Below are 19,835 nucleotides of genomic sequence, written 5' to 3'. Positions count from 1 at the left end.
TCTGCTGCACTCAAGTGTTACATTGGTGGTATAATCCCAGAGGGTCCTAATTGTAATCCCACTTGACACCTGGGCAAGAACAAATAAATAACAAAGGAATGGGGGGAGGGGGTTGGCATATCTGGCATTCAACTGCCCTCCTAATCCCTAGACCCAAGATAGCTTTTCTGCTTTCTGGTGGCAGATTGAGGGTCTACCCAAATGAGGCAAAAAACACTAAACCACTTTGGGGAGGTGAAGAGTTATAACGATATGGGGTGAGGGGATGGCCCCCTCACCCCATATCTTATTGCTCAGTTAATTAAAACCATTGAAATCAACATATTTGCATGTAAGTGAACTTAAACTAATTTTTTTTGTCTAATAGTACATTGCTAACAAACATTTCGATAAAATCAGGTTTAAAATGTTTGGAGCATTTCAAGAGGGTAAAAAAAATACAGATTGCATGTCGTTAGGCTTTCCCTTATCTTAGTGCTTAGTCATTGTTTGAACAAAAAGAGTCTTTGTTTTCATCCGTACCGCAATGGACTCTTGGAGCAGTTTTGAGCTGTACCATCAATTGGCCGTGATCAAATGAAATGCAAGCCCATTGGCTACCTGTAGCTTCTACAGATTCTTAAGATTTCGTGACCCATCCGTGGTATCTGTGGACTTGAGTTTTGTGGTGGGAGCATTCAGGGATGGCAGTCGGAATTAAATGTTGTGTAAGTTGATTTCTTCCGGCCTCTCCCTCCTGGCAAAAGCCCCAGACAACCTTTCTGCCCCCGTCGGGGAGAGACTGAATGAGAACCTTACTTACTTTCTGACGGTCCATGTGCCAAAAGTTTATCCAATAAACCTCCTTTTCCTCTCCCTTTTTGGCCTTTGGGATGGCCTTTACCCTTGGATGCCTATTAATCCTGGCTATTTCTAAACAAGCATTTACAATGCAATGGTCTCGGCTTTATTAAAGGTAGAGCTATTGGCATTGCTCATGACATTTTTTTTCAATTTCTTTTTCTTTAAAACATAAATAAATGGTATTGTCATTTACAATGGCAATAGGTGAGCATTAGACAGTAGTAGAGTATTCCCGGACACAGAGCCACGCACACACACACAAACGGCTCTGTGTGTGTGTGCGTGGCTCTGTCTGTGTGGGTGTGTGCACGGCTCTGTCTGTGGGTGTGTGCGCGGCTCTATCTGCGAATACGCTCTACTACTCTCTAATGCTCACCTATTGCCATTGTAAATGACAATACCATGTATTTGTTTAAAAAAAAATGAAAAAAATTGTCATGAGCAATGGCAATAGCTCTACCTTTAATAATGCAGAGACCATTGCATTGTAAATGCTGGTTTTGGGTCTTGACCTGAGAAAATCTACTATGTGTATATCTATGTATATAGAGATAACTCTAATCACTAGTGTATGCAGCAGACCTTTGTACTCTCTACCATTCTTATTTGACTCTTAGAGTATATCCATTCTTATCTCTTCCTTGAGTGACTTTACATCTTGTACATTTGCATTTTTTTCTGTTTGTATCTTTTATGTAATGCATGTAATCCTAAATCCTTATGTGTTGCAACTGGTTCTTATGTAAAGCGCTGACACCTTCGGGTAATGTTCGGGCTATATAAAATCACATTAAATAAATAAAAAATAAAGAACAAAGGTTTCTAACATATCAATTAATTTTCCCAAGTGCTGCTAAAATATATATATTCAACGTTGAACGATTACAATGGCCACGAGCAACAAGCTTTGGCATAATTTGTTCCTGCACTTGTGTGAAAAACTATTGAATTCGTGCACATCCTGGATGATGCGCTATTACAGCAACGTGCACAAATACATATATTCGCTGATGTACGCAAATATGCAAGATAGATTAAGTAGCACTTCTCAAGAATTCTTCCTGCATACGTGATCCTAACTCCCACTGTCGCTGAGCTGTTACCTTGCCTACATCTGAACGGATTAAATATTTTACTGAGTCGATCTGCAATGAAGTATCTGCGAGCGCCCTGCTCAGAATCAGCTCCTTCACCGAGAATGTTAGGAAGTTTACTAAGATTTTCCTTGGTGCATTCCGACCAGAATGTTGCCGAAATGGATCTCTATGCGCTCTTTGGATTTCCTTTTCCAATTCGATGTCTGGTCTATCCTTCAATACACCTTCTCGCAGTAGTTTGCATACTAGGGTCTTCACGTCCCCATTCTCTATTCCCTCCGGAACCTTTAGAAACTTCAGATTGTTTCTCCTGGAATGGATTTCTAGTCGCTCCAAATCTAGTTGCAGAGACCTGTTCTGCTCTTTCAGTTCCGTTATAGCCTTAGAGTGCGCCTCGTACCCTTTTGTGAGAGTAGCGACCTCTCCCTCTAGAGCTTCCGTTCTAGTGCCTATCTCGTCCATTTTATTCTCCAAAATTGTGCATTTTCGAGCGATCTCACTCTGGTTAGCTTCTGATGTTGCAAATTTAGGGAGCAAGCTTGCCAGGAGATCTTCCCTCAAAGTAGACAAGAGGCTCTCTAGGCTTTGATTTTCCTTCTGCGGTTCGTTTGATGTTGAAGCTGATGCTGACATGGGCACAGATGTCGATATAGGTACAGATATAGAAGGAGATATAGCTATGGGTGTTGTCTCATGCTCGGGTTCTTCATCCAGAGTCTCCCCTAGGTCTCCCAAGTCAGTCTCAGGGTCTAACATCAGAGGGGCATATTTGTTCTGAGGCGCGACATTTGATTGTGAAGGGGCCCCCAATGTATTGGCTGGGGAGGCCAAAGGGGTCTGTCCTGTACCTGCATCGAAGCTTGCTTGTACTGCTTGTACTGCTTGCTTTGTTTCCCCACCACTTCCTTTTGAACTGGATCCAATGTTTAGTGTAGGGCTGGAGACTGTCTTCTCCATTATCTTGAAGTAAGATACCAAAGAAGGAGGGGGTTTAGTTGATTTGGCAATAATACTACCTTTCTTCAGCTTTCTGCAATCCCCTAGTTTACTTTTTTCTCTTTTCTTCTGTTTTGGGGTTAAAGGGGTTAATGTGGCTGGGCAGCCTGGTCCCTTGCTTCCAGTGAGTAGCAACTCTTTATCGTGTAAGGAGCGCAGGAGGTATCTATTCCTAGCAGCTGGGGGGGCAGCAACCCCTGGAGTCTGCTTCGATATTAAGCCTGCCCCTCCGTTTTTTTACTCTCCTGGTCCTTCTGTTCCTGGCTTCCCAGCAATATACACACCCTCTCCTCGACACTCGCTGTGAATTTAGTTGTTACTGTGCCAATGTCCATTCCTTCGGGGCTCCTATACTCTGCTGGAGCCTGACCCTTGGTCCCCACCACTGACGCTGCACTGATCACTGCACTGACCTGCTCCCAGTACTCCACACTTTCCTTAAATACCAAAACGTCATTCAATGGAATGGAATTCAATGTCCCCCCTCTCTGCCTTTCAGAACTGATTACGCTCACCGTGTTCAGCCTTCCTCTACAGCTGCCCTTCCAGTGGATCCTCGCCGCCGCTGCTCGTGTCCTATGCCAAACCTTCACCGGACACCAGGCGCTGCGCTGCTCTGCAGCTGCCCGTAACACCGCGTCTTCCGAGTAGCTCTCCCGGGGACGTCCCATGCGTGCGCAGGTCCTAGCGCCGCTGGGTTTCCACACGGCGGCGCTCGAAAAAAAAAACAAATATCTCCGTCAAACCGAAGCTAGTATTCTCATGCAAGAAGTCCCCCGCATTATCTCACCGCTTAGTTCCCTGTGTTTCGCTCCTGCTGCCGGCACTGACACGACTGTCTCGCTCGGCAGTCTAGGTCCAGGACGTGCTCTCGCGGCCGGCGTTAGCCTGCCGCCATCTTCCTCCAGGAAGTTTCGGTGCTCAAGTCATGATGAAATTCCCAGCATCATTACGAGTTGTTTGGAACAATAAGACATACAACTTCATCTCCCCACAGGAAGTAGACCGCTTTCTAGAAGCAATGAAGGACCATCAAGAAGTTCAGCAAGCGCAAAGAGAGGCCCGTAGTTAAATATATGTAATATATGTGTAATTTATGTAAAAAACACATTGTGAAATAAATAATAATAACATAAAGAAAAAGAAAACTTGTAGAAGGGTCAGCGAGTGAAACTAAATAAAAAAAAAAAAATACATAAAACAAAAGAAGAAAACCCAAAAAAAAACAATCACTATTTTCTTTTTCTTTTGCACTGAAAAAAAAAAAAAAATAAATAAAAAATAACACACAGATATGATGTGGAGACAGAGGCACTGACACAGATTATATAAACGCACTAAGATGAGGCAGGGACTAGGCCAGGGACATGGCTCTCAACGGCGATAAGATCGCCAAGGTTCAAGAGGGGGGGTTCCTCAAGGGAAGGGAGGGGGGGGAAGGGTCAAAAAGTATAAAAGAAAATTTTCCTCATATATCAATGGTATCTAAAATAGCTTTAGAAATTATAGTTGAATCAAATAATGATGATAGTGACGAACATATAATTAATGGCGGGGGATAACCTAAAGTTCATAAGCTGGAATGTGAACGGGCTTAGAGAGGACAAAAAGCTGAAAAGAATCTGTGAGTTTCTGAGAAAATCAGATGCTCATATTATTATGCTAGAAGAAACACATCTAGACCAGAAAGAATGTAAAATTGCCTTCAAAAACCAAAGATGGATACAAGATCTCCTCTGCTCTAACCAAAGCAGCAAAATAAGGGGTGTAGCAATTATTGTTAGAGTGAATAGTGGGGTAAGGGTGCAAAAGTACGATACGGATGACACAGGAAGATGGTTGACTGCCTTCATAACTATAAACAACATAAGGCTGACTTGTGGGGTCTACTATGGTCCAAACCAGGACTGTCCAGATGCATTAATCAGCTTAAAAACCAGTTTGTTGGAGCAAGATACACCTATTATTTTAGGAGGAGATTTCAATTTAGTTTTTGATTCAAAACTTGACCGTACCTCTAAGGCCATTTCTTCTTCTCTACCTAAATCGAAGAGAGAGCTTAAAACCATCATGAAAGACTTTAGTCTCTTAGATGTATGGAGAATCAAAAACCAGAAAAGCAGAGATTACTCATTTTATAGTCACAGACATAAACATCATTCACGTATAGATTTTTTCTTAATTGATCAAGAACTCTTATCCAAAGTCACAACCACTTCTTATGTTCCAGCAATATTATCGGACCACTCACTAGTAACCTTATCTATAAAGATTCCACAGGGAGGGCAGGTCAGAAGGTGGACATTAGACAGATCATTATTACAACAGGAGGAAATAAGGGGAGACCTGAGGAGACAAATGGAGGAATACTTTGTGTTTAACAAGGCAACTGCTTCAGAACAAATAGTGTGGGAAGCCTTCAAGACCTACTTAAGGGGTTTTTTCACAACCACAATGATCAAGAGAAGTAAGAATAGGAAGGAAACAGAGAGGAACTCATTACAGGAGATTAAGCAAAAGGAGCAACAATTACAGAAGGCCTCACTCGAACAACATGCTAATATACATATCCTACAACAAGAATTAGAAAATCTGAAATCAAAATATCAGGCGAATCTCGATAAGATCATTAAAGAGAAATGGGATTCAAGTAAACTTAGCAACTTCTCATATGGGGAAAAATGTGGCCGCCTTCTTGCTTGGAAGGCTAGGTCTGATAGAGCAAGAAATCAAATCAATGGCCTTAAAATGCAAAGTTCTGGTGATGTCTCCTTTGCTAACGAAGAAATATCGGAAGAGGCAAGAAGATACATGCAGACCTTATATTCTGAAACCAAGGATAAATCCAATCTGGTTGCTGATGGATGGTTGGAGGGGGTCAGACTTCCGCAGTGTCACGAGAATGACTTTGACTTTGTAAAATCTGAGATAAAAGAGGGGGAAGTTCTTAATCAGATGAAGAAGATGGCAAAAGGGAAAGCTGCGGGCCCGGATGGACTCCCTGTGGAGGTATATCAAACTGGTGCGGAGATAATCGTCCCTGTTCTCACTTCCTTGTTTAATAAAATATATTTGGCTGGTGAACCAATCCCAAAGACTTGGTTGGAAGCCTCAGTTGCTTTAATCTTGAAGCCAAATAAGGACCCCCTGACTATTGAATCATATAGGCCGATCTCCCTGCTGAACAGTGATTACAAAATTTTTGCAGGAGTATTGGCGGCAAGGCTGGCCAAAGTGATTAAAACTATTATACATGAGGATCGGAGGGGTTTCATGCCGGGTAGGCAGATTAACGAGCTAACTTTTCAGGTTATCACAGCAATAGACTATGCTATTGATAAGAAACTTCTGCTAACTATCGTTGCGATAGATGCCGCAAAGGCATTCGATCAGGTAAACTGGGACTATCTCTGGGATGTTCTGTCCGCATTCGGCTTACCTACTAACTTCATCGCCTCTATAAAAGCATTGTACCAGAACCCAAAGGCAAGGATTTTTGTAAATGGGACGCTTTCAGATTGGGTCCAAATATCAAGGGGCACTAGGCAGGGATGCCCCCTTTCCCCCCTATTGTTTAATTTATATATTGAGCCATTAGTGAATAAACTAAGGGCAGATCACTTAATAAAACCCTTTTCAATAAACGATCTGGATCTAAAATTTGCCCTATATGCAGATGACCTCTTAATGTTCACTTCTAATCCTGAGGTAGCAATACCTAGACTTTTTGAACATGCAGAAGCCTTTGGAAAGACCTCTGGTTATAGAATCAATAAGGATAAAACGGAAATCATGCAATGGAACCAGGAGGCAGCGCTGCCTGAAACAAAAATAAGGATGAGGTACCTTGGGATTCAGTTAGTCCAGGACATTACTCAGATATCGATAGTTAATTTTGACAAGGTATATAAGGAAGTCTGTGGTCAATTACAGCGTTGGTCCGGGCTCCCATTAAACATCTTCGGGAGGGTTAATCTTATAAAGATGATTATACTACCAAAGGTAACTTTCTTGTTTAATTCAATACCCTTATCCTTCGACACAAAGGCGGTGGGAAAACTACAAGGAAAAATAGGTTCATTCATTTGGAATTCCAAAATGCCCAGAATCTCTGCTAAAAAGTTAAGAAGACAATTAAAAATGGGAGGTCTGGCGCTACCTGACATCTTGCATTATGCCCATTCCTTCCACTTTAAAAATTTTAGAGTTATGGCAGGTAAGGCAGATACGTCTTTTTTGGGTCGTTTGTTTCAAGCAATACTGCATAGTATCCCCCAAGGCCACGAATACTTTTTATTTAAGTTTGGAGACCCCAGATTTTACAAAAAGGTTAGGCTAAAGGTTCTACTTACGGCTCTGAAGAATTGGGTTTTCTTTAGGAGAAAATTACAAATTCCATACTACGCCTCTCAGGCCCCAATATGGGACTCTCCAGGGACCCCAGAATGCCTTAGAGACCAATTGTCAACCCCTCTTAAATTAGCAGGGTTAATGCAGTGGAAAGATCTACAAAACGATCAGCAGCTATTGGGGTGGGACTCCTTCTCTAGATTGACGGGAGGAACCCTTACAAGATTTAAATATTACCAGCTGTCAAGCTGGTGGTCTACGGAAATATGGGATTGTGCGTCTAACCCGAAATTTGATTCTGTAAATAGAAAGGGGCGTTGGGATAAAGAACTCGCTTTTTGGTACGAGACTTTGATGGAAAAAGAGGGAGTTACGGATCTGGAACTTCAAAATCTCTGGGGAAATGGTCTGGGGCTGGATAGCAACAAACTAGTAGACCTGTGGGGGGACTCTTTTAGTCTGGTGAACGGAATAGTAAAATCCGCTCCACTTAAACGAAACCATCTGTTTACACTGTACAGGGTGTATTTCTCCCCAAAAAGACTGACAAGGATCACAAACTTACAATATAGCTGCCCAAGGTGTAATTTGTTAGAGGCAGATGACATGCATATGTTCGTAGAATGTCCTAGCCTTAACTTGTTTTGGAAACAAATTGAGGGTTTTTTGATGGATGTACTAGGAACACAGATTGTGGTCTCTCCGGCAATGATTCTGTTTGGTCTGGGGACGGGTTACCAGCTTGCAAATCAGCAGACTAAATTTATTTTCTACGTGATGTTATTGGCTAGGCGAGAAATATGTAAAGCATGGAAATCTGAAGATGCTCCCACTTTCTCTGGTTGCTTAAGGTATATCATTTATATTAGTGAGTCTGATATAGCATGCGATGTTTCCTCTGAGTCTAAGATCTGGGAGCCCCTGGTGGCATGGCGGAACAGATGAGAGTATTCCGATGATTTCACCTGGGTACTGTTGGTGCTTAGTCCTCAACCAACCCGAGGGTCGCCAAGCTACAGAGGCTGAGGTGGATAAAGCAAACAGTAAATACTAGAAGGGAGTACCTTTTTCCGGCTCTCTCTGGCGTCAAATTTTGTGGTCGTAACATCGTAATGCCAGGGGGAGGGGAGAGGATCTCCGTCTAGAGCACCCAAATTGGTATATGAGGAATAAAAAAAAAAAATTAAAAAAAAAAAAAAAAAAGAATTCTTCCTGTACAGTTATCTAGCCCACAGTGTGAAGTACATTTAAATTAGTGTGTTTTTAAATGAGAAGTTGTCCAACACCGGATTGAAACTCGGTTTCCGAAATGTATTTTAGGAAAACTGTTGCATGTGGATTGTTGATTTATTACAAAAAATTCCTGACTGACTTTAAACGGCCCTCCTTTGGGCGGAGCTCTGAGGGTCACAGAAAGTGGACCGGCATGAGGGTCACAGAAAGTGGGCAGGCATAGTTTCTGTGATGGAAAGACAAGTATGAGAAAGAGAACAAGGTATGGAGAGAACCAGGATCAAAGGAAAGGCTTAAGAGTCCATGATGGAAACAAGCATTGGCAAAGTCAATGGGGCTGAAATTAGCTGTCAGACTATTAGCTTTGTTGGTGCTGGTTTTGTTTGCTTTTGTTTTTGCAAAACGTTTTTGTTGGGGGAAGATGCTGGACCTCGACCATCTAAAACACATTGGCTAAAAACAAAATATGATTTGGTTCCGAAAAGCAAACATTGCCACAAGAGACCCTGGCACTTAAGGGAACTGCCTGTGGTGAATGGACAAAGCGGGCAGGAAAGATGGGACAGTGACAACAGGGTGACAGAGTGACGAGGAGGGACCAGACTGTAATGAGTGCACGTCTAGCTGTGGTGCGCCGGAGCTTGTGGTTGTGAAGGCTACTACAGCACTGCCCAGTTCCTAGCGCCTTGAAGTGGAGGCTGAGTTTACTATTGGAGCTGATCACCCCAGATAATGCGCCTACTCACTGAGTGTAATTTCCCAGGGCCGGCCTGTGCGGAAATGCTGCCCCTGTAGAGTACGGTGGCGCGATGCACACTGGTGTCCGGAGGTCGGGAGAGCGGTCAGATGTGGGAGCGCACGGACCCTGCTGGGGACACACAGATGTCTCTGGTGAGAGCGCGCTTGTGTCCGCTCCCTGCGAGCCACACTCCGTCCCTGCCCCTCTTGTTATAGTAACCCTCTTTCACTCCTGCTGACCAGAAAATGCAGAGTGCAGTGAACGAGTGCCTGCGCCTCGTCTCCCTCTCTGCACGACGTTGGCGCTTTAGCGGACTCTGGATCCCCTCTCCCGCCCCGTACACACCCCTCACTCCTTCCCTAGCCCTTCTCACCTTGTCGTCAAGTTTCTCCTTTCATCGCCGGAGCTGTTACAACCCTCCCCAGTGGCCAGAAGTTCACATCGCTTCTCACAAGTCCTCCTTCTTAATGTTTTGAACTGCTGCGCCCTCACGAGCCAACACGATTGCGCATCACCTGATGCAAATGTGAACGCCCACGCTCTGAGGTCATCAGGGTGAGGCTGTGGACAGTTTTTAATACAATGTTACGTACAACAGCCTACAGTGGGACATCTGTTTTCACGTACGTCACTAACAGCAGTGACTTGGTTGCAAGTGGAGACAAAAGGTCCGATACACTTAAATGCCACTGAAGTTGGAGCGCCTACTTCAGATGTCGAAAATGAGTGAGAGGTGGACCGGAACCAAGGAGACTATTAACAGAAAACAGCCGTACACTACACGCTGCTAGAAAAGTGTAGTAATGACCAGTACCTAGAGACGTTACAGCGCAAGCGTTAATCTGCCCTAACTCCTGTGTTTAAGCTAAGTGCAGTTCTATATACACACTACCACTGTATTTTTACTAGTACTCAACACCTGTGCTGACTGCTTCATCTTAACCCCACTATCATCGCTCTCGTGCAATAGGCGATTCTCCAAAAGCCACATTAATACCTCAGAACTGCAGCCCAGTGCCCTAGGATAGTACTGGTACTCGCATTATCGCGGCATCTGTCCTAACATGCCAGTGCCGGTATAGAGCACTGTAGTCTGTAAACGAGAACACAGCATTGATTGAATCAAAGGCATCTGTACCAGTAGTAATCGCATTAAGCGCAGACACCACTTCCAGTATTAGTTTAGCATTTCACACTCCGTGACACTAGGACTCGTTATGTGGCCTAATGGTCAGAGCTGCCGACTTTGAAACTGGGGAACCAGGTGAGAGTCGTACACAGGCTCATCGTGCGCTAATAGTCTAATTCTCCCAGTGCATACAAAATAATCGTGGAATGCAATTTGATGCTCTTGTAAATGCACTGGACCAGATTTGCGCTATATTTGACTGCAGCAACGTCTACCCCCATCATTCATATTCACAAAGACCAAGAAAACGTTTTCCCAGTATAATAATCTCATTCGTACCCGGAGCATTGCACCAACATCCCAGACCTAGTCCACTATGACCTAGGTAGCTCCTCAGTACCGACTGTTAGCTGATCTATTACTCGAGGCACTAGCATTTTCAGCGCTGGGGCGACGGTACATGTCAACATTTAGAAACCGGAACGAGGTAAGAACAAAACGAACGTTTAAAATCGTATAGAGACTAACATTGAAACGGAGATAATTTTAGACGAGAGGCATGGGAGCCCCGGCAGGCAGCTCCCGACTTCCTCTTTCCTGTCCCGGGCCGGCAGCCAATCAGAGCGCGGCCCGGGGATGATGTCATGGGATGTCCTGTAGTCCCGCCCCCGGCCTGCCTGACTTCCTGGTCGCGGCCGGGCGGCAACGGGGACAATTTCACCTGGCAATGCCGGGTGGGCACTGGCGGTAAAGATAAATTAAGCGTTCCCAAAGCGCTCGTGAAAGATAAACCGCTCCCTGCGCTAGGGCACAAATCAAGCGCACCGCTGAGCTAGCCAGCGAGGTGGCAGGGACACTGCGCATGCGCAGGAGAGGGGGGGTCGAGGAAAGAGCAGCCTAATTACACGGAGGCAAGTTCCGTCTTTTTTTGGATTTTGGGGCGTGTTCGGTGGGCGTGGCTAAAAAGTGGAAAGAAGAACACCGAACACACCTTCAAATCCGAAAAGGACGGAGCCTATTTGGAGTGACGGCTCTCTCCTGCAATGGCTGGCCTCCATTTAGGAAGCCAGCCAATGGGAGAGAGCCAAAATTAGAGGCGGGATTAAGAGCCCCTCTAAGAAAGATAAGATCTCGCTACTTCCGGTTCTGACGAACCGGATAGTACCTCGACCTAAAAAAATGACCCAGGGGAATACAGGGAAGCGTGCCTTACCTGGATCACAGCATTACTACAGAATGCTATGCAGATTCCAATGTATGTGTCGGAAATAAATGTTCTTCCCACATTTGTGTGACAATACTTTGACACTTCCGAACCAATGACAAAATGTTGCGGTGCAGGTTTAGTCCTGTTCCTGCCCGGTATTATAGGCCTCCCTCAAATGTGGGGTATTGTTCTTATTGGGAGAAGTGTGGAACTTCTGGAAAGTAGGACATAAGCTGTTAGCTTGAACTTCCAGATTTTTCTCTCACATAAATATGAGGAAATTTTGTATTTTTCACCCTTATTTAAAAATGGATAGGTCAGTAGGACAAAGTGGTAGAATCCACAAGAAGTCCCATCATCTTGAACTCCCTCAGGGTTTTGAATTTCAGAAATGTCGGTGAGCAGTAGGTTTTCCTGGGTGCCAGCTCACCTCTGGTCCAAACTTGGCTGCCATCACGATGAAGGTGAGAACATTGAGCTTTTAGCCATATTTATGGCATTTTCAGTGCATTCTGGGTAAGAAAAATGCCAGAATCCATGTAAAGCAGCATCATGCGGTCATAAACAGCTACTTTTTAATGTTCTTGATTCACTATAGATTACCATAATGAAGAAGTAGGATTAAAAGCGATTGACTTTTCTTTTTTGTATTACCGATTTCCTTCAGTCGTCCTTGCCCTCTGATGACCAGGTGACGGATCACACTTCTGAAGAGCATGTGGTAGATGTAGAAATCTTCTCTGAGTCTGAAGCTGCTGCCAGTGAAGAGGACGTTTCAAACACCGATGAGGGAGAAAGCCCAAACGCTGAACTGGAAGAGGATACCAGTCCGCTGGATGGAGGACCGCCAGAAAACCACGACCCAAACATATTGGCACCAGGTGAGGAGTATATATATATATGTTCCTGCTTGCCACCTTTACTCAAGCAGAACAACTTCATTCCAAATGTTTATTTCTCTTACTTACCAAACCTGTAACAATGTCACCTTTTTTAAGAGGGAGATAGTCTGTTGAATTTAGCGCTGTCAGTTTCGTTTGGAATTCCGCCTGCTTCGGTTAAAGTATAATCAAGAGTTGAAAGATGATTGCTTTTCAAAATAAATGACCCTTTGCCCTACTCTCCTAATGCGGAGTATCCGATCTCCTTCAATAATCTGTCAAGACGGTTGTTGGGTACTTTGGATTCCGAATGACAAACTTCATTTACCTGCATTTTCCATTTGTCTTCCTCCTTCCCTTGATATTTTTGAACTAACACGTCCAAAATGGTACGGTGTGTTTTAATACTTCACTGTACTTCAGTGCACTGAAAACAGTACCGGGGCACTAAGGAGGTGATGTTACCAAATGAGTTTATTCTAAGCCAAAATGAGTGACAACCGGCCTGATCTACCGGCTAACGTGTGAACGTTTTGTATTTAGGCATTTAGCTCGCGTCCGATACCGGGTGTGTGCTCGGATCTGATGTGTAGTGAGAAAGTGCAGGTTGTTTTATCCTGTCCTATATCTTGAGCAATCACTGGTAACAGGCCCTCCAGAATGCTGCTTTGTTTGACGACGTCTCCTTGTCTCTGAGATGCGTTGTGACATCAGTCGCTAGATGGACACTTTAAGTGGGGCAGTGTTCACAGGGGGCGCAGATACTCCCAAGGAAGGCTCGGGTACTAGGTGACCTCTGCATCACAGGCGTCTGAATGGGTAGAGAGAAGTATCTGGTAAGATAACCTTAACTACTAGTGCAGCCCGGCAGAGGCAAGATCAGCATCAGTGCGAAAATAAGCCACCCTTTGAGTTTCTGAGAAACGCAGCGTTGGCAGATGATTTCGAGCAATCGCTTGTTATCTCAAAACCTGTTTAAATCTTTTTATGAAATCGTACACAGTAACATCCACGTGGTGCTTCTAGAAACGTACGCGGCAGCGTTTTGATTAGTTTGTTTTGTGTGGTACTTTTTCTCCCCTTTGAACTTCTACAACTCACAGAAATTATTGTGCAAATAATGCGTCTGCCATTCAAATGTGTACTATTTTGAAGTAGCGTTGCTACTGTTTGGCGGAGGCGAATCTAAACCCGTCGGTACCATCCAACATTAACTGCTTTTTTTAAAAACCGTTTTAGATTCACAAATAAACAAAAAATTGGATCTGCGGTAAAAGAGCTGTGGTGCGTGTGGCTGGGGTTTTGGCAGGTGCAGTTACTTCAGATTGCATCATGTGCAGCTGCACCCAAGGGGCTGCTTCCCACAGTGGGTTCATCGAGAGTTGAACTGGGCAAGGACGCGGCCGCATGCAGTTCACATACGCAACAGTGATCTCTGGGAGGAGGGAGGGGTGCCTGCACCTGCGGATAATACTTTACCACAAAATTATGAGGTGTAAGTCATGTTTGAAAGAAATGTTTTGGGGGTGGGGGTGGAATTGTAAAAATAAAACTGATTCGGTATCGATTTTGGCTTGCGTAGAGACACACCTGTTCTTATCGCACTGCATACGCAGGCAGTTTTGAAACCGTGATGACGAAACTCTTCTGAAAGATAGAAGAAAATGCAAATAGGATGGTTTCCCAAAATAGCTTTATCGGTGGGCGTATATATCCGTTCTCCAGCATTGGCTTGGACCACGTCAGCATAGGAAACCTATTTGTTTACAAAACTATTTGAAAACTCCCAAGGTTACCAAATGGTTAGAGTCCTCACATTTCATACGTTGATGAAGAATAGCATTTATAATAAAGTATGCAGTTTTCCCCTACCCTTCTTTTGTTAGAGCTGTTTACTTAATGGATTAAAAGATCTGCGAAGAACTGTGGCGCCACATTGAGCTAAACGACCCCTTGATATGTTTCTTCTCGGGAGAGAACGGTGCAGCTGGGTATTCAAAGCAAGTGAAGATTTGGTTCCAGAGGGGACTCAGCTCCTTAGTGGATGTCATTGTTTTTCAGGGCCTTTATAATTCAGTGTGGCTGCAACAAGTCCTTGGGTACTGTGGAGGAACGTGGTTTTGTGCCACTGCGCTTTAACCTCCCAGAGGTTACTTGCACCTGTTGCTGAGAAGTAGCATTTTTGTAGGTTAATAAAAAAGCTTTCCCTTTCTCATCTGCACCTTCCCTCAACTATCTATCTATCTATCTATCTATCTATCTATCTATCTATCTATCTATCTATCTATCTATCTATCTATCTATCTATCTATCTATCCTGAAAACAACAAAGGGTAAAGTTACGTTATGGTTAGATGAATTAGTCAATGCCAAAATTACTGTTGTTAACAACAAAAAACACAAACTCGCCAGTTGTAGTAGTAGCTCCAACTATAAGTTGCTCCCCCTCCAGGCACTGTTTATTACCTCATATATAGCATCACTCATGATATGTTCTATTAAACCTCTGATGACATCACTGAAGACCTCACCCAAGCTTCTTTTTCCTGCACATTGCTGCATAAATTGCTGTGGCTTTACACATAGCATAGATCACATTAATAACTACAAATAGATATATGGGAAGCCCTCATTGAGTATGGTGTTCAGTTTGTATACAACTGTTCAGAGAAAGCCAAAACTAGTGATGGCCTATTCCGAAACAAATGCTTTTATCTGTATAAAACCTGTGACACACACCGAACCTACATCTTCCAAAGATGGTACAATTTTACCCTCCTTGGTAGATGGTAAAAGGTCGGTGTGGTTGAATTCCGGAAGCAAAACAACCCATACTCTTCTGACTCAAGCATATGTTTTTCACACCAGCATTAAATTAAAGAAAGATATTCTGTTACACTTGTATTGTATTCTTCTCTGGACACCTTCCGAAAGCACTTTTCATTTTCCAGTTGTCATAGGGCTTGTATGCAATACTTATCTCTTGTTTGCAAGACGATATTTTCACCTGTGTCAGATGGTTTGCATACTATTGATTTATCATTTTTCAGGTTATCCCACACCTGTCGATCTTGAGCGATGTTAGTGTTAGATTTGAGTGTAGCCCCTTTCATGCGTAAGCCTAAAATATCTTTATTCACGGCTTCTACAGGGACGTCAATGGCTTCACATGGCATTTGTGGTAGAAATTGTGATGTGTGTGTATGTGTATGTGTATGTGTATATATATATATATATATATATATATATATATATATATATCTCTATATCTCACTGGGGGGTATAAAAATACAATTGCTGACATTCAACCTGTGACTGTGTTATTAGCACGATGCTGGGGCTTCCTTTGAAAAAGGTCAGGAGACCGAAATGCATTAGGACCAAAAGCGCTGAAATAAATTCATCAGAAAGTTTACCGTTGCGTGTGCGGCTCGTTTTCTTCCCGAGGGGAGAGGTTGTTGGAATTTGAAACGGCTTGGTTCTGCCGTGAGGAACGCACCACCTGCTTGAGCGCCATTACTGCCCGCAATGAACCACAAATGACTGTTCCGATAAAACGGCAAGGGCTAGTAGTGCGCCGCCATGGACTGTCTATGGCAAGGTTTTCCTGCAGTTTGTAAATGGCTTCTGCGATGGAACAACGGAAAGCGGCAACAGTAGCAATATCGAACAGCATCACCCACTGGAGGGCAATAATTGTCTAATCACGGACCACAGGGACCAGAATGCCTTGCAATGAAGGCTCAATGGGAGCCGCCCACTGGGGGGGTATAAAAATACAATTGCTGACATTCAACCTGTGACTGTTATTAGCACGATGCTGGGGCTTCCTTTGAAAAAGGTCAGGAGACCGAAATGCATTAGGACCAAAAGCGCTGAAATAAATTCATCAGAAAGTTTACCGTTGCATGTGCGGCTCGTTTTCTTCCCGAGGGGAGAGGTTGTTGGAAAATATATATATATATATATATATATATATATATATTCCTGAAACCACCGCTTCGGCCGCACTTTCCTCGTGTTTATAACTCCAACAGAGGTGCCACTCGGAATTCAGGTGCTCAGTCAATATTTATTATGTAATTTTCATTTAGCAGCAGCACCCAATATGGAACGCCAACAGTTTTCCGCTTATGCCTTCAACCGGGCAACCCCATGACCCACAACCATTGTGTTTGAAAAAGAAAAGAGGACTGTCACATCCTCCTTATTCACTTTCTGTACACATCATCTAGACCATCTATCTTCACAAAATGTCTCACATGAGCAGCCACATTGGGAATGTTGTTGTTTGCATGCAGTGGCTAGATCCCCAAAGTCACATCCTGTTTTCAACTATGGTATTCTTTACCATTTCAAATGTATTCAAACCGTGATACTCCATGTACGGCCTCGGGGCAGCATGCAGCCCTCCTGACCTTTACATGCAGCCCCTGAGCAGCAGCAACACTGGCCTGCTGTATACTGACTCAGCACTCATTTAAAAAAATTTAAAGTATGCACCAAGTACTTACTTAAAGGTTAATTGCAGTTAAACAAAAGGAAGTAACTAGGCCTTTAACTTTAGGAACACCTTCATTTTTAAAGACAGTAACCATGTCAAAATACAATAGTCTTTTTTTCAAAATTCAAAAAGTGTATTTCATTGACCTGTAGAACCATTTCACCTCAGTAAATCAAATTCTAGCAGTGCAGTCAGAAAGATTTATTTTTTAATTGATGGTTTTCAAGCATGAATTTAGAAACGTTTATGCTCTCTCTCCATCCTGACAATGCCATTAATGATTACATCCAAGCACAAGAAATGGTTTTGTACAGCACGCATCCTGAACATATGTATTTCAAGGTCCTTTTATATGTGATAATGAAGAAAAAGGAGTGAAATTGAAATAAAACAATTGCCCTGGGTCACACAATTTGATCAAGTGGAAAAGTCAAGATTCATCCCAGGTTTTGTGGTTTCACATTGCACAATTGAGTTCAGCCGGTAGATATACATGCGATACACGCTTTGCTTCCTCTACACCCACTTTACCCCCCCCAACTTTGCTGCCATCCGTGCGAGCCTTGGTCACACACAATACCAAACTTTGTGGTCCCTGGGGAAATGGTTGTGAGTACCCATGTATTAAACACTTATTTGCAAATTGGAATTTAAATTTCGATTTTACTGTTGTATAGAATTTTAGGACCCTAGTGTAATTATCCCGATTCATGCCCTTATATAGGTATAAATCCCCATGTCCTTATATAGGCATAGAAATCATAACCATATTTAGACATGGCTCATGCAATCCAAATACGGCATGGCTACTTCCACCAGTTCTGAAAATCCGCAACGATTTCTTGGAAAACTCTGCTTCAGCAGTTAGGGACTTCCCCTTTGCATGAATATTGATTTGTCCAAGAACTCATGGAGTTTTCAAAGAACTGAGACTCTTTGATATTATTATGTCCGCCTTTACGTCAAACTCTGCACCTTCAAGGTATAAATATGCCCACACTTGCACAAGCAAACACACAGTGGTTTGCACAGGTCGACTATCTACTTGGCCGATGCAACTCACTACAGCAAGTGCAGAAGGAAGCCGACCCTCCAGCAGACTCACTGAGAGAGATGCTGTCTTTTCTCCTGCTGAGAAATCCAGCTCCAGAATTTCCGAGCTCCCCTTGCAGAGTGTTGGGGAATCGAGTCCTGAGACCGAGAGATACCAGATCTTCTTCATTCTAAATCAAGGTACGGAGCTGATTAGACTCTAAGAGAAATCTTGGCTAGATTCTTGGCAAAAGAATACTAAACTTATGCTACACCACACTTACTTCTTCCCTCGTACTAGACTTAGGTTAGGTACATCGGGGTAGGCTCATTTTAGAAGCACCAGTTGAGTACTTTTAGTCTTATTTATTTATGTATGTATTTTATGGCTTAGAAACCATACCATGCTTTTACAGTATTATTTTATAATACTCTTCTTGCTGTACGCATTATACTTTACAGCCAGTATTACGATTGTAGCAGTTAATTTCTTCTGCATGGGAAAGAAGACTGTTCAATAAATACTTTTTATTGAAAACGCCTGTCTTTCTATTTTCTCTGCACTTCTTCTGATGAAACGAAGCATGCACGAATGACTGAGTAAAATATCTATCTATTGTTTCCACAACTCTGAAGATCAGTTTCATTTTGGGGAAACAAAGTTGTCATGTTTATGCAGTTGTCAGAAACTAATCCCTTCTTGTGAATTCGAGAAAGTTTCCTCTGAGTTAGCTGGCACTCACAATTAAGTTTAATATATTTGATAGAGACCTAGTAGACATAAGTCCTACGTCACATCTATAGGATATATTTTTCCAATGCGCAGAGCCTATTGGGAATATAGGAACTACACTACATGGCGCCCAACGTTTGGTAAGGCACTAATTTAACGCTAGATACTAGAGTAACTCAGTCATGCTTTTCACAGACCCCTTTTTTCCCGTAAAATACTCCAATAGACGTCTGGAGTGGGTTAAAGGATAAAACCTGCCATAACTGAGTAGGACGAAAATCCTATGCATTAGTTTTTGGTTTTATTTAACGTTGAAGGATATAGTGTTCCAAAATATTTTGCACCTTATCTTTGTTTCCTTGAAACTTGCTCTGCAAGACTTTCAACAAAATGTCGAATAACGACAACAACTCAATCGGTGGAGCTGCAGTAAATGCAGCCCAACCTGGTTTAGACGTTACAGGTTTCCAACAAGACGATGCGGATGCTATAATCATCCCGGAAAATGTACGGAAAACAATAGCTATAAAGCTTATAGAAAATCGCCAATCACCAAGAGGTGGTAGGGTTATATTTGTCCTAGAGGCACACAAATATCGGCAGACATAGGTATTCTATTCGTGTATTATCTACACTGAAGTAAATCCAAGAACACATGTGTTCCACTTCTACAAGATAGAGGAACCTCCAGCAGAATACATTCCTTTTGATGACATTGAAATTCCACTAACTTACCAAGAGCATCAGCTTTGGTTTAAAGGCGCCCTACAACATCAAAATCACATTACCAGACTCGGTCCACTAGGTAGACCAGGAGCAACATGGCCGGTACTAGCCAGCTATACACCACATCCTGACATTGAAAGAATGACAGATATAGAATTATTAGCTCAGCTAAAACAATTAATTAAAATACATCGACAATTGGTACAATATGTCATGCGGCCCTAACAGTCCAACCGACTATCAGGATTCCACAGCACACCCCTCATCAGGGAAACACAAACAAAATTACACAAAAGATTATACAATCAGTCATTGGTGAATTACCAACAAAAAGGGAACAAATTCCATTCTGGTTAGCTAACAAA

At 43.0% G+C, this 19,835-nt stretch overlaps 1 protein-coding gene across 2 annotated transcripts in view; it reads left to right on the top strand.

Annotated features, from left to right (window-relative positions):
• SEL1L (SEL1L adaptor subunit of SYVN1 ubiquitin ligase) overlaps nucleotides 1-19,835 on the top strand; it is a 235,417-nt gene that overhangs the window by 26,981 nt on the left and 188,601 nt on the right. For both annotated transcript variants that reach the window (XM_086937596.1, XM_086937595.1), the window contains exon 3: nucleotides 12,262-12,475. In XM_086937596.1, the coding sequence (XP_086793722.1) occupies nucleotides 12,262-12,475 (214 nt within the window). The remainder of the gene's footprint in view (nucleotides 1-12,261; nucleotides 12,476-19,835) is intronic.

The sequence above is a fragment of the Lissotriton vulgaris genome, chromosome 9 (assembly GCF_964263255.1).
Source record: "Lissotriton vulgaris chromosome 9, aLisVul1.2, whole genome shotgun sequence".
Taxonomy (NCBI): Eukaryota; Metazoa; Chordata; class Amphibia; order Caudata; family Salamandridae; genus Lissotriton; species Lissotriton vulgaris.
The sequence above is the reverse complement of the archived record's forward strand: the minus strand, read 5'-3'. Positions and strand labels throughout refer to the sequence as shown.